This window comes from Anolis carolinensis, chromosome 4 (genome assembly GCF_035594765.1).
Source record: "Anolis carolinensis isolate JA03-04 chromosome 4, rAnoCar3.1.pri, whole genome shotgun sequence".
NCBI lineage: Eukaryota > Metazoa > Chordata > Lepidosauria > Squamata > Dactyloidae > Anolis > Anolis carolinensis.
The window spans coordinates 101,171,461-101,186,146 of NC_085844.1; the positions used below are offsets into that span (position 1 = coordinate 101,171,461).

Here is a 14,686-nt window from a genome sequence, read left to right on the forward strand (position 1 = left end):
TCGGGAGGAACCGAGCGCCGCGGCCGCCACAGGAAGGCAAAATTGCCCGCTAGGCACTGGATGGATTGACGAGGACTCTCGCATCTAGATGCGAGGTGGTAGAGGACTCAGGTCATCGGACAGCTGCATGGCAGCGCCTCGCGGCCCACCGTTGGGACAGGCGGTATCCAGTTACTGTGATGACCCATGGGCCTTGTAGTCCTGCTCAGGACATTGTAATTCCTGATGAAGATGAAAACTTGGGTTTTTTACCTTCCCAGTCTGAACTGGATTCCTCTCAGCCAGATCTTTCCCAGGCAGATCTGGGAACCTTGCACCTGCAAGAAAGTTGTCTCCCAGAAGTATGTCAAACAAGCCCAGAGCCTACTTCTCCCGTGTTCTTGCGCCGGGAGTTTTGTAAACAACAGAGAAGTTTGGATTCAGCTTCGCGCAGGAGTGCGAGGATTGCAGCTAAGAATGTAGCCAATTAAGACTGCTTCTCGTGAGAATCTTTAAGGAGTTTAACATCTGGTCTCAGAGTTTAGCTTTCGTTTCTGATTCCCAGAGAACTGCTTCGGTGGGAAAGTTAGACTCTATATAGATGTTTTACCCGCGTAGTAACTTCGCGGAGTCAATTCGTCAGCCTACGGAGCGAGTTGTGTCTGGACAGCGCGCTCCGATTCAAGCCTCGCTCCTGCTCAAGCCTTGCCTTGCTATCCAGCCTTCGCCTTGCTTCCCAGCCTTTGTTTATCTACGGACTTTGCCTTGTTTCCCAGGACCAATCCTTGCCTTGTACCACGGATTTTACCAAGTTATTCCACGGACCTTGTTCTTGTTCCTAGTTACCTTGTTCCACGTTCAAGCCTTGTTTCAAGTATCAAGTTATTTCCTAGCCTTGCTCAAGTTTCATGGACTAAAGGACCTTGTCATCTCCCCTCACTTTGCTTGGCAAAGTGAGTGTTTCGGTTATTGGATTACAACTTTGGACCTTAATATTTCATATTGGACATTATTTCTTTGGACTAATTTTGACCTTTCCTGAAAGGTCTGCTTCTGGACTATCTTTTACATTTGCTTTTACTAACTTTATATATTTCCTTAATAAAGATATTAGATAGAATCTGGCCTCTGCGTATGGTTATTGGTGCCCTGTAGCCTGGGTCGTGACAGTTTGACTCCGCCACCCTAAGCACCAATTAACCTCGGCCAGAATGTCTACCGGAACCGTGCCCAGTGGGCAGCCACTGAGCTACACCATCAGCAAGGACGAAGTGGATCGCATCCGCGACAGACTCAACGCCCAGGATGGAGAAATAAAGGGCTTGCGGGAGCGCGGAATCCGCCTCCCGGCCATGGCGTTGCCTACCAAGTTTACTGGAGAAGCTTCTAAGGTTCATGTTTTCCGTCGCCAATGTCAAGCTTATCTAGAGGCCCGTGATGCCGAGTTTCCCCAAGAAGACATCAAAGTGGCGTGGGTTTACAGTCTTCTAGACGGGCCAGCGGCCAACTGGGCGACGGCACTGTTCGACCAAGCCTCTCCACACCTAAGATCAGCGCAACACTTCTTGGACCACCTCAAGGAGACTTGGGGAATCGAGGACAATTTGGAGGCAGCCGGTCACAAACTCCGTCGCCTTTTCCAAGGAGACAGACCTATGTCTCAGTATATAGCCGAGTTCCGAGTGCTGGCCCACAACACCGGCTGGAACGATGTAGCCCTCAGAGGACAATTCCGGGAGGGTCTCAACATTGAAATGCTGGAAGAAATCTCCAAGGTGGATCCTCCCCAGACCCTCGAGGCACTCATTGATCAATGTTTACGGGCTGAAGTCATGATTGCCAACAGGAAACAGTGGGTTCGAGGCCAGGGCAGTAGAGCCGGGGCAAAACCCCCCGCTCCCGCCAGCGTTCAGCCACGTCCAGTGTGGAGACCCCCACCGCCAACCCCATACCCCAGAGGAGGCGAGGAGGTGCCGATGCAGTTGGGCAATGTGCGTCCCAGACTAGATGCCGCCGAGAAGGCCCGTCGTCAACGCTTAAACCTCTGTTGGTACTGCGGGAACGGGGGCCACTTCGCCAGAGAGTGCCCAGCCAAAGGGAAGCCTGCCGCCCGTCTTGCGGCGGCGTCCTCCACGGAGACGAAGGCGTCTGAGCCGACTGGCACACAGCCGGCGGGGGAAGCCAACGACCGGGTGTAGAGAGGCTCGCCAACCCGGTCAAAAAATCCATTCAAGAGCCGCCAACCGGGGTCCTGTTCCTTCTCGTGGTCACATTATGGTCAGCAAAAAGGGGACCCGTCATGATCCACGCCATGATAGACTCTGGAGCTACCAACAATTTCATTGATAGAGAGTATGCCGACTCTCTGGGATTACAATATCATGATTTCAAGAATGCCCGTGTGGTGCAAGCCATAGACGGCCGCCCCCTCAAGACGGGGCCCGTAAGTCAGTGGTCGGAACCCACCAGGATGTGGATAAGGGAACATATGGAAGAGATTTCCTTCTTTGTTACCGAGGTCCCCCATTTCCCTGTGATTTTGGGAATTCCATGGCTGACTCTCCACGACCCTAACATTTCCTGGTCCAACAGAGAACTGCAGTTTGCTTCACCGTACTGCCAAAACCATTGCCTCGTAGCCAAGGTCTGCCATGCCACAGACACCGAGCCCATCATCACCTTGCCAAAGAAGTACTCCGAGTATTGGGATGTATTCAATGAGAAAGAAGCCGAAAAATTACCCCCACATAGACCTTATGACTGTGCCATTGACTTGGTGGAGGGGGCCCCGATCCCGCGAGGGCATCTCTACTCCCTGACTGAACCAGAGCAAGAAGCTCTCAGGGAATTCCTAGAGACAAACCTTCGCAAGGGATTCATCAGACCCTCTCAATCCCCAGCCGCCTCCCCAGTGATGTTTGTGAAGAAGAAGTCAGGGGAACTACGCTTGGTGGTGGACTACAGAGCATTGAACAATATCACCAAGCGGAACAGCTATCCCCTGCCCTTAATCTCAGATCTACTGGACCGGCTTCGAGGAGCCAAGGTTTACACCAAGCTGGATCTTCGGGGGGCTTACAACTTAGTTCGCATCAGGGAAGGGGACGAGTGGAAGACCGCCTTCCAGACCAAGTTCGGATTATTCGAGTCCCGAGTTATGAATTTCGGTTTATGCGGAGCTCCCGCAACGTTCCAGCATTTTGTCAATGACATTTTTCAGGACTATCTAGACAGGTTCTTGATAATCTACCTGGACGATTTTTTGGTGTTTTCTAGATCACAATCAGAACATGAGAACCACGTCAAAATGGTGTTACAACGATTGCGGGATCATGGACTTTATGCCAAGCTGGAAAAATGCGCCTTTGATCTACAAGAGGTAGATTTCCTTGGTTACCGCATCTCGCCTCTAGGGCTTTCCATGGATCCAGCCAAGGTTTCAGCAGTATTGGAATGGCGGGCGCCAACTAACAAGAAAGAGGTGCAGCGTTTCTTGGGGTTCGCGAACTATTACCGCAAGTTCATTCCAGATTTTGCCCGCTGGTCCGACCCCATCACTAGCTGCATCCGTGGAAAGCAGCCTTTCCGCTGGACTGATCAAGCAGAGAAAGGGTTCCAGCAACTAAAGAAACTATTCACCTCCCAGCCAATTCTACAGCACCCAAATCCTGGAACCCCTTTTGTGGTGCAAGCGGACGCCTCTGATGTGGCAATTGGGGCTGTACTCTTACAACCGGTGGGAGACCACCTCCATCCCTGTGCCTTTTACTCTCGTCAACTAACCACACCGGAGAGGAATTACACCATTTGGGAAAAAGAACTACTGGCCATAAAGGCAGCCTTTGAAACTTGGAGACATTGGCTAGAAGGGGCCAAATTTCCCATTGAAGTCCACACTGATCATCGTAATCTAGAACATCTAAGAACTGCCCGCAAACTAAATCAGAGGCAGCAACGTTGGGCTTTATTCTTTGAACGTTTCAACTTCCAGATCCATTATGTGACCCCAGCCCAAACCAAGCAAGCGGACGCCCTGTCACGTAAACCGGAATACGCTGCAGGACGCAAGGAGACCTTTGAATCCCAACTACTACAACCCGAGAACTTTGCCACGCTCACAGTGGGGAACACCAAATCCACTCCCATTGGTTCAACTTCCTCTACTCCAGGACCCATCTGTGCTCAAGAAATCAGGGCTAGTCAGCAAGCAGATGCCTGGGCGCAGGACCAACTTCGTCAAGGTCTGCATTTTCCCTTTTCGCTTAAAGACGGACTGCTTTGCTATAGAAATCATGTTTATATCCCACCCGGACCGGGCAGGGAAAAAGCGCTTCGTCTGTGTCATGACTGCAAACCAGCAGGGCATTTCGGACTATTTAAAACCATGCATCTGATCCTAAGGGACTTTTGGTGGCCCAAGATCCGCAAAGATGTGGAAAAATATGTCAACACCTGCCCAGTATGCCAGCGCTCCAAGATAAGAAGGGAGAAACCCTCAGGGCTTCTACATCCCCTTCCTACCCCATCTCGCCCATGGGAAATAATTTCTGCGGATTTCATCACTGACCTACCACCTTCCTGTGGATTCACCACGATCCTAGTGGTGGTGGACCTTTTCACCAAGTTAGCCCATTTCATACCCTGTGAAGGTCTTCCCACGGCCAAAGAGACTGCAGATCTATTCCTCCAACATGTTTTCAGACTACATGGATTGCCCAAGAGTTTAGTCACAGACCGTGGTTCTCAATTCACCTCTCGTTTTTGGAAGGCACTACAAAAACTATTGGGCATAGACTCTCGTTTATCTTCAGCTCATCATCCCCAAACAGATGGGCAAACGGAGCGCACCAATGCCACTTTGGAGCAGTATCTTCGCTGTTATGTAAACTACCAACAGGACAATTGGGCTTCTCTGTTACCACTGTCAGAGTTTGCTTATAACAATGGAGTTCAAGCTTCTACAAAAGAAACGCCGTTCTTTGCAAACTACGGCTTCCACCCACGTTTCTTTCCCCCTGTCATTGAAACTTCAGAAGTTCCCGCAGCAGAGGATTGGCTGCAGGAACTCACAGCGGTACAACAACTTTTGCTCCAGCAACTGGACCAAGCCAAGGAGGACTATAAACGCCACGCTGACAAACATCGCCAGCCGGGCCCCGAAATCAAGGTAGGAGATCGGGTTTTCCTGTCCACTCGCTTTCTGCCCTCCCACCGCCCTTGCCGGAAGTTAGATGCCCGTTTCATTGGCCCCTATCCAGTGGTGGCGCAATTAAACCCCGTGACTTTCAAACTCCAACTTCCGCGTTCAATGCGCATTCACCCAGTGTTTCACCGTTCCCTGCTCCTTCCGGCGGATGGTGTGCGACCTGATACAGACCAACCGGCCCCCCCTCCTGTTTTGATGAATGGGGAGGAGGAGTTCGAGGTTGAGGACATTTTGGATTCTCGCTTTCACCGCCGCCGCCTACAATATCTCATTGACTGGGTGGGTTTTGGCCCTGAGGAACGCTCCTGGGAAGACGCCTCCACAGTCCATGCTCCTGATCTAACCCGTCGCTTTCATCAGACCTATCCCACCAAACCACGACCTCGCGCCTCGGGGAGAGGGCCCCAGTTTGGGAGGGGCCTTGAGGAGGGGGATAGTGTGATGACCCATGGGCCTTGTAGTCCTGCTCAGGACATTGTAATTCCTGATGAAGATGAAAACTTGGGTTTTTTACCTTCCCAGTCTGAACTGGATTCCTCTCAGCCAGATCTTTCCCAGGCAGATCTGGGAACCTTGCACCTGCAAGAAAGTTGTCTCCCAGAAGTATGTCAAACAAGCCCAGAGCCTACTTCTCCCGTGTTCTTGCGCCGGGAGTTTTGTAAACAACAGAGAAGTTTGGATTCAGCTTCGCGCAGGAGTGCGAGGATTGCAGCTAAGAATGTAGCCAATTAAGACTGCTTCTCGTGAGAATCTTTAAGGAGTTTAACATCTGGTCTCAGAGTTTAGCTTTCGTTTCTGATTCCCAGAGAACTGCTTCGGTGGGAAAGTTAGACTCTATATAGATGTTTTACCCACGTAGTAACTTCGCGGAGTCAATTCGTCAGCCTACGGAGCGAGTTGTGTCTGGACAGCGCGCTCCGATTCAAGCCTCGCTCCTGCTCAAGCCTTGCCTTGCTATCCAGCCTTCGCCTTGCTTCCCAGCCTTTGTTTATCTACGGACTTTGCCTTGTTTCCCAGGACCAATCCTTGCCTTGTACCACGGATTTTACCAAGTTATTCCACGGACCTTGTTCTTGTTCCTAGTTACCTTGTTCCACGTTCAAGCCTTGTTTCAAGTATCAAGTTATTTCCTAGCCTTGCTCAAGTTTCATGGACTAAAGGACCTTGTCATCTCCCCTCACTTTGCTTGGCAAAGTGAGTGTTTCGGTTATTGGATTACAACTTTGGACCTTAATATTTCATATTGGACATTATTTCTTTGGACTAATTTTGACCTTTCCTGAAAGGTCTGCTTCTGGACTATCTTTTACATTTGCTTTTACTAACTTTATATATTTCCTTAATAAAGATATTAGATAGAATCTGGCCTCTGCGTATGGTTATTGGTGCCCTGTAGCCTGGGTCGTGACAGTTACCCACATGGTTATTCAAGTTATCGTTTTGTTTTTTGTTGGCTACGGAAGGTAGGGTTGGCGGCAAGGAGAGTGGGGGGTCCCCACCCTCCTTTTGTGGCGTGTGACATGGGTCTCGGATCTCGTAAAATACTCCACCCCCCCCCCTTTTCATTGGCATTAGGGGGGAGGAGATATTTTGGCTACCGCCAGGTGGCGCTGGAGACCGACTACCGGGTCAGGTGTCGGTTGTGCCGTGACTCATTTGGATCAGACAGCAATGGGCTGTCAGATCTTTGATCCGGGACCCATGCAGGGCAGCCAACCCTTCATTCTGTAACCAATAAAATGTTGTGGCCAGTTTACCCAAAACAGTTATTGTCAGTGTGCTTATTGTTCACCATCATACGGCGGAGACAGTCGACCATGCCCAGGCAAAGGGCAGGGCCCGACTCACCGGGCCCTGCAGATTGCTGGGAAGGGCGCTCCCTCCCTCCCAGCATGGCGGCGGACCGGGGGGCTTCTTCTTCCCAGGAGCCCCCTCGGCGCGGCGGGAAGGTTTCCCGCCGCCAGCACCCGCTGGCCAATGGCAGGCCAGCACTCCTGGGCTGCCATTGGTCAGCGCCCCTCTGTGGGCGGGGCCGCACCAGGCTCCGCCCCCCGAGAGGCTCAACAGCAGCCATTCGGAGGCTGCAGCTTGCCATCCCGCCCACCCTGCTGGCTCTCATGTTTTGCATTGTTTTGTCACAACTGTTGTTGGCGTGTGACATGGGTCTCGGATCTCATAAAATACTCCACCCCCCCCTTTTCATTGGCATTAGGGGGGAGGAGATATTTTGGCTACCACCAGGTGGCGCTGGAGACCGACTACCGGGTCAGGTGTCGGTTGTGCCGTGACTCATTTGGATCAGACAGCAATGGGCTGTCAGATCTTTGATCCGGGACCCATGCAGGGCAGCCAACCCTTCATTCTGTAACCAATAAAATGTTGTGGCCAGTTTACCCAAAACAGTTATTGTCAGTGTGCTTATTGTTCACCATCATATGGCGGAGACAGTCGACCATGCCCAGGCAAATGAAACAGCCAGCTAAGGTAAGTTTTGCATAAGTAAAAAAAGTTTTTGAATAATCTAGAGACTATGTGAAAGCTGTTTCTAAAATATAACCTTGGGATGACATTTTTCCACCTGGGTCTGCTTTTCCTATAGTTTCCTTTTTGGGGGCCATACTTAACATGTTGTAGTTGGGAAAAGGGGCAGTAATGGTTCTATGGGTGAAACAGCTGGAAGGAGAAAAAGGGCTAATCGAGAGCAGGTGCTTGATGAAGAACAACAAGTAAAGTGGGTCCGGGAAATACTTATGGCTCTTTCAGAGGATGAGACATTTTATGGGTTTTCTAGTGATGAGGAGTCCATGCTGGAGGATGATGGTTTCACAGAGAGTAGAGGAACTAAAAGGTCTACTCGAGAGCAGGAGCCGGATGAGGAAAGAGAAAGGAAAAAGATCCGGGATATACTCACTGCTCCCACGGATGAGGAAACATTTGAGGGGTTCTCTGGGGATGATGGGTCTGGGAGTGAGATGGAGAATGTTGATTGGACTCAAATAAATGTGGATGATGAGCCAGCTCATGTGGCTGTATCAGGGGATTGGCATGCCTCTCATACTCCTGGGACATGGGGAGATCTAAGTCTTGAACGAAGATGGAGGGACTGGAGGGATGAGAGGCGAGGTCCACAAATGAGATCAAGATCAGCTGTGGATGATGAGGACAGGGTGGAGGCCTCATCAGCATCGGACTCCGATGAGTAAATTAAAAGTGGAGTTTCAAGAGCTATTGCCTTGCAGAAGGCAAGGTGTCGTTTTGGGGACATTGCTTTGTTGCTGCCTGTTCTCCTTGGGTCCTGGCTGTACAGCTTCCTGATAATCCAGATTGAATCCTGCTTCGGTGTTCCTAGCTTCTGACTCCTGTTCGGCTCCTGACAACGACGTTTCCAGTTTGGCATCTCCAGTTTGGTGTTTGCTTTGGAATTCCTGCTCCAGCGTTTTCAGTTTGGTGTTTGCTTCGGCATTCCTGCTCTGGCGTTTCGAGTTTGGCGTTGGCTTCAGTGTTCCTGCTCCGGTGTTTCCAGTTTGGCGTTTGCATTGGCTTTCCTGCTCCGGTACTTCCGGTTTGGCGTTCGCTTTGGCGGGCCTGCTTCAGCATTTCCAGATTGGTGCTTGCCTTGGCGTCCCCACTTTGGCATTTCTACTTCGGCGTTTCTGGCTACTGAACCCAATTCGACTCCTGACTATGTCTGTGCTTGCTCCTGGCTTGGCGTCTTTAGTTTCCTCCTTTGGTCTTTGAAACTCAGCCTGGCTTTCGACTACGCTTCTGTTTGTTGCCTTTTGGGAGTGTTAGCTCCTCTTTAGCTCTTTGAGCCACAGCATTACATGGTGTCAGCTTTGGTGGCATTTGTGTTATGTTTGATGCGGATTATCAAACCAGATAATCCGGATTATCCTTTTGTTCTTGCTTTTTGACTTCTTTTGAACTAAGACTTTTACCTTTTAAAAGAAACACTGCAGTTAAGTGTTTTTGAGTTTAAAACATCATTTAATAAACATTTAAGAACTTTTATTGTGTGTGTGGCTCTTTAAGAGGTGGCTGTATCATGACATAACAGCTTTTCTAACTTTCTGAGAACAGCTGGTAAGGCAAGCTTATCTGATCTCCCCTGTTTTCTGTTTTGCTGTTAATGCATGCTCGGAGATGGCCTTTGGAAGCAGATGCTATTTACCTTGCCTGATGTAAACGGCACATGGGGTTATAGTAGAACTGCCTTGAGCAGAATCTCATTCTTTCCCAACTCAAGCATTATTAATTGTTCACTGTAGACCATCAGGTATAGATTGTGTGCCTGCTTTTCTTGCTGGTTTAACTAGTTTTAGTTTGTTTTATATTTTTAACTTTGAGTTATTAAATCCAACATCCCGAAATAGCACACATATCAGCTAGAGATCAGAGAAGATACAGTCCAAAATAACTGAGGGCAGAGCCGTAGCCAGAAAAAAAATTCGGGAGGGGTTTTGAAAATTTCGGGGGGTGGGGTTGAATTGCTACAAACCTGTCAATATCTGCTTGAGATAGTGCCTGGGGGGACTCTTAATGTTTTGCATCTCATAGACTTAGCATGGGGATTTGGTTAACCAGTTAAAATTCATGAGTAAACCAGTTTTTTTTTTTATAACCTGAAAAATTTCGGGGGGGGGGGTTGAAACCCTAACCCCCCCCCCCCTTGCTACAGGTCTGACTGAGGGCCCCCAGACTGTGGAAGTCTTTAGTACAGTGATATCTGCTTTCAGATGATATAAAATATAATATTGGGAGACTGTCTGCTAGGGCACAGATCTATTTGTTTTATTAGTCGATAATTTTACCCATCTAGTTCATTTGAGAAGTCTTTATGCATACTCTTGGATTTCCTGTCTCTAATATCTCTACAGGAAGCTTCCTTAAGGACAAATCACACCAGGGTTCAAATTATGTGCAAGAAAGTTTATATTTAGCCATTTCCAACCCCTTCTTTCTCTCAAAAAGACAAATGCTTTCTATTATATGACATTGTTAATGACACAAACCTGTATGTACTGAAGATATTGATCCACTGAAGTGCACTTGGGTATGCTATAGCCTTTGTAGAAAGAGAAGTCTTGGCTGAACATAGTTTCATTGAACCACACTTTAGCAAATGTGTTAAGCAATCTCTTGTCATAGTCATCGGTGACTCTCCCACCATACTGGATCTCCCCTATCATGTAACGAACAGTATTCCAAGACACACCCTGAAACAAAGCAGAGACAAAACAAGGTTATGATATGTTTTTATGGAGCTGCATATAGGGAAATGAGTCTCTCTATATTAGGTAAAGGTAAAGGTTTCCCCTGATGTTAAGTCTAGACATGTCCAACTCTGGGGGTTGGTGCTCATCTCCATTTCTAAGCCAAAGAGCCGGCGTTGTCCATAGGCACCTCCAAGGTCATGTGGCCGGCATGACTGCATGGAATGCCGTTACCTTCCCACCGGAGCGGTACCTATTGATCTACTCACATTTGCATGTTTTCGAACTGCTAGGTTGGCAGAAGCTGGAGCTAACAGCAGGCGCTCACTCCGCTCCCCGGGTTTGAACCTGCGACCTTTCAGTCTGCAAGTTCAGCAGCTCAGCGCTTTAACACACTTCACCACCGGAGGCTTTATAAAGGCTGGTTTTGAAAATCCAAGAATTCTGAAGCTCCTATATTGTGATGGAGGAACACCCACCTCAGTACGAATTCGGAACCAATTTGAATCAGATTGGAATTGCAAATCTCTCTTTCTTTGACCTTCCTAGGACATGAGAGCATTTATTACCCATTGTAGTCCTATTTTTCAGCTGTAGAATGAGTGAAGAGGTGAGTGATATATTGTGATTCTAGCCACAGTCACAGAATGTTTCTAGGACAGAAGTTGGAAGAATGCCTAGATGTGGACCTTCTCCTGAGCCTTAAAATGGTTGGCTTTCCCTCCAGGAAGGATACCTCTATGAGAAACATGAAGTTGGCCCTCCAATATAGGTTAGGTAAAATCTTTTTTTTCTGGGACCACTACACTTTCTTAATTTGCCTTCACCTCCACCTTATGCCTAATATTTGTTACTCTGCTGTTAACCTACACAGCTGGTGTAAAGGATGGAAAAGGTGGATTCCTCACTTTCAACCCAACCCATCAAACACGGTGACCATTTCAAGTGTCAATTGACTAGCGCAGTAATAAAGTATCAGATACGCCACCAGACATTGACTTTCAGCAAAATTGTGCCAAGTACCTTTTTCATGTCCATATCATCCAAATGGTTCTGAACAAACTGTATAGTGGCATTGAAATCAGCTTGATTGAACTCATAGGGTATGTTCCATCCAAGAGGTCCAAATTTCCTTCTTTCTTGGACTGTGGAGTGTAGGAAGGCTACAGCATATAGCATGGGTTTCCATTGTATCATGTTGCTAATATCTAAGAGATCCTGACTCACACCTGTTAAAAATTATTAATTGATATTACCATAAACCATGCATTTAGATCTATTTCATATACCAGATCATTGGAGAACTCAAGGTAGAAAACAATTTGACTAAACAAGATCCCTAAGAAGTATGGAGATACACTAGTCAAATTCTAGAAGAATTTGGGTGCAGGAGGGGTTTTTTTTGTTCTAAAGTTAACTGGACATGCATGACAAGTAGCTGAAAAAGAAAAAGTCACTCACCTCCATAGGTCCTCTTTAAACCAGCTTTGAGTCCTTGGGGAGGCTCATTGGTGAATTTAATAGACATTTGTAGAAGGGTTATAGGAAAATGTTTGTGAACCTCTGTGGTCATCCACAAGCGGAAAGCTTCGTGCACAGTCTCTGTTTCCACAACAGTGTCCATCAACTCATCTATAAAGTCAAGACCTAGATGGCAGTTTTGTAGAAGTGCCCACCCACCCTAAAAAAAAAAAAGACAGAATTTGGTTAGATTTTCATTTTGAAATCAACACAATCCCAAACATTAATTGCATTACCATTATCTGCCAGAGACATTACATGTTTACAACCCCATAATGCTGGCCCATTACATATTTCTTTCCATCATCATGAGGCTTTGCAATGAGGCCAGCTGGACTTAAGTGTAGACTTCCTTTTCTTCTTTTGGAAGAGTGTTCAAACACTCAAAAAGTTAATTTTGCTTGGGGAAAATGCTCTTAGCTTCTTTCATAAAAGGGATAGCATGTTTTTTTCCTAATTATGGGAAAAATGGAATCCAAGATGGAATCCAAGCTCTGTAGAGTTTCCTAATATTGGTGGACATTTCTTCCTCCGGTTCAACTAGATTTTATACATAGATGATTCTGCAAGCATATAAGTGTTCTTCCATTTTGACTGGCGACAATAACTCAAGATTATGGATCCAGCCTTAGGCTGAAACCAAGCATTTCAAATCCAGGACTTCTCTGGCTGGCCCTTCCCCAAAAGTACAAGCCCCAGAATTCTCCAGGAGGCAGCCACAGGATTTCAAATGGTATGCATACTCTGTATACCCTTTAAGCTCTAGTGCAATAAGGCCCTAAGTCGTCTCATTTCCTCACTCAGCCTTTGTTGCTCCCATGCTATAATTCACTGGTTGTCATTAGAAGGGTAGAGATATTCACAGCACAAGTTATTATTCCACACCTTTTAGGCCACCATTCTGAACATATGTACTAGGGTATGAACCCCACTGAATGCAGTGGGTTGGTCTTCTGAACAAATATACATGATTTATTATTATACCACAAACATAGTACAGTTTGTGTTTTAATAACCCTTCATTTGAGGGTTTAACTTTTGTAGATTTGATTAACATGTTTTCTCTAGGAATCTCTAGGTTCTCCAGTGCAACTCTATGATCAATGTCAGCTGGAAGCAGACCACAGAGTTGCACTGGAGGACTGTGAGAAGATTTGTCTAGGAATCTTTAGGTCCTCTAGCACAACTCTGATCAACATCCAGCAGGATCTGACTACAGCACCTCTCATGTTTAAAAAAATCAGTTTTTCATTCATAGATTTTCCACTTTCATGAAGGCCTTGCACCCCTAACTTTTACAAAAGTGGAGAGCTCACTGTATATGTGAAGACATGTGAACTGGTGACTTTTAGGAAGTACTCAAAGAATTTCCAAAGACAACTGTTCTACTGTTAGTATGCTATTGGATAGAAATAATTCTATCTTTACTTTTTAGAATGAAAAATACGAATTGTTAATTGGTCACTATCTTATGTTTCTGACTCCTCTAGGTTGATGGAAATGTCTTGAAAAATTCAAATCATGGCTTGTTCTTGAAAATAATCCAGATTTTGCCTTACATTGGCCATAGTTTGCTGCAGGAGTTTGCGGGCATGGACCTCTTGCCCTTGACCCATAGAAACGTAACGGGTCTCAATCTTCAATCTTTTGCCCAAAGCAATTATAGAATCGGTAGGATCGGAGCCCATGGAGAGGAAGCAGATAAGAGGTGTGCGTGGGTCAGATTCTTCCCAAGTCTTCTCCAAATCTAAGATGACCCCTTCTGCATATTTTTCCCCCATGGTATCCATAATGTACTTCCTAGCCTAATGAAATCAAAAACAGATAAGCACAAATGTTTCACATATATACAGAATGTATACAGAAAAAAACATTAATTATTTGGATTTCCCTCTAGGCTCATATTTCTTCAGGCTTTTTTAAAATTAAAGATCGGTGTTAAGGAATTGCAATGTTTTGTTATTAGAAGATTTCAAATAGAGCATCTAGACCAGACCTGCACAACTTGGCAGTAGATAGGGGGCAGAATTAAAACAGGCTAGACATCAGCCTGCATTCCCAGAACTGAGATTGGGGAGCACCTTGGTCATGGAATTCTTGTCATCCTTCCCACAGCCTTGAGTGTGAGGCCATCTATGGAAATTGCTTCTGAGCCCCCTCCCTCCCTGCTTGTGTCATTTGGAGCTCAGTATGCACATTTTCTGGCACCATGGAGCTGGTACAGATGGACTCCATATGCCGCCCAAGGGGAGCCAAACTGCCAGGCAGAAAAGGGAGAGCATCCAGCATATATCCTATCCACCCAGCAGCACCTTGGAGGAAGAGGAGGCAGTGGTGCTGTCCTGGCAATGGGCCCTGGTTTCTGCTCTTGTTCTTGCCTTGGGGAAAGGCCCGTGCCGAGGCTTGCTCAACCACTGGTAGCCATATTGCTGTTACCCAAGGGCAGTCATTGCAAGCCACCTAAAATGCTTTGGGAGGCTGCATGCAGCCCACACACTGTATGTTGTGCTAGTCTCATTTGGACTTTGAATGAGAATTATCTAAAGTTTAGATTACCTGTCATCTGGTGTTATTTATTCCTGTCTTTGTCAAACATATTTGCCTACCTGAGCAATAGTTCTATCTGGACACCAAGACCTTATAAGAAGAAGGCGTCTGAAACAATCCAGAGCTTGGTCATAACCACTGGGAACATGTTCTTCTTCTGGTTTCTCCTTGTCAAACCAAATTTTCCACTGTTTCTCTGTTCGTGAGATCTGTTAATGAA

At 47.0% G+C, this 14,686-nt stretch overlaps 1 protein-coding gene across 7 annotated transcripts in view; it reads right to left on the reverse strand.

The window, feature by feature from the left end:
- Positions 1–14,686, reverse strand: part of dnah5 (dynein axonemal heavy chain 5) — a 299,154-nt gene that overhangs the window by 24,782 nt on the left and 259,686 nt on the right. For all 7 annotated transcript variants that reach the window (XM_062979391.1, XM_062979388.1, XM_062979389.1 and 4 more), the window contains 5 exons: positions 14,526–14,675; positions 13,479–13,724; positions 11,860–12,079; positions 11,422–11,627; positions 10,198–10,401 (listed from right to left, as the gene is read on the reverse strand). In XM_062979391.1, the coding sequence (XP_062835461.1) occupies positions 10,198–10,401; positions 11,422–11,627; positions 11,860–12,079; positions 13,479–13,724; positions 14,526–14,675 (1,026 nt within the window). The remainder of the gene's footprint in view (positions 1–10,197; positions 10,402–11,421; positions 11,628–11,859; positions 12,080–13,478; positions 13,725–14,525; positions 14,676–14,686) is intronic.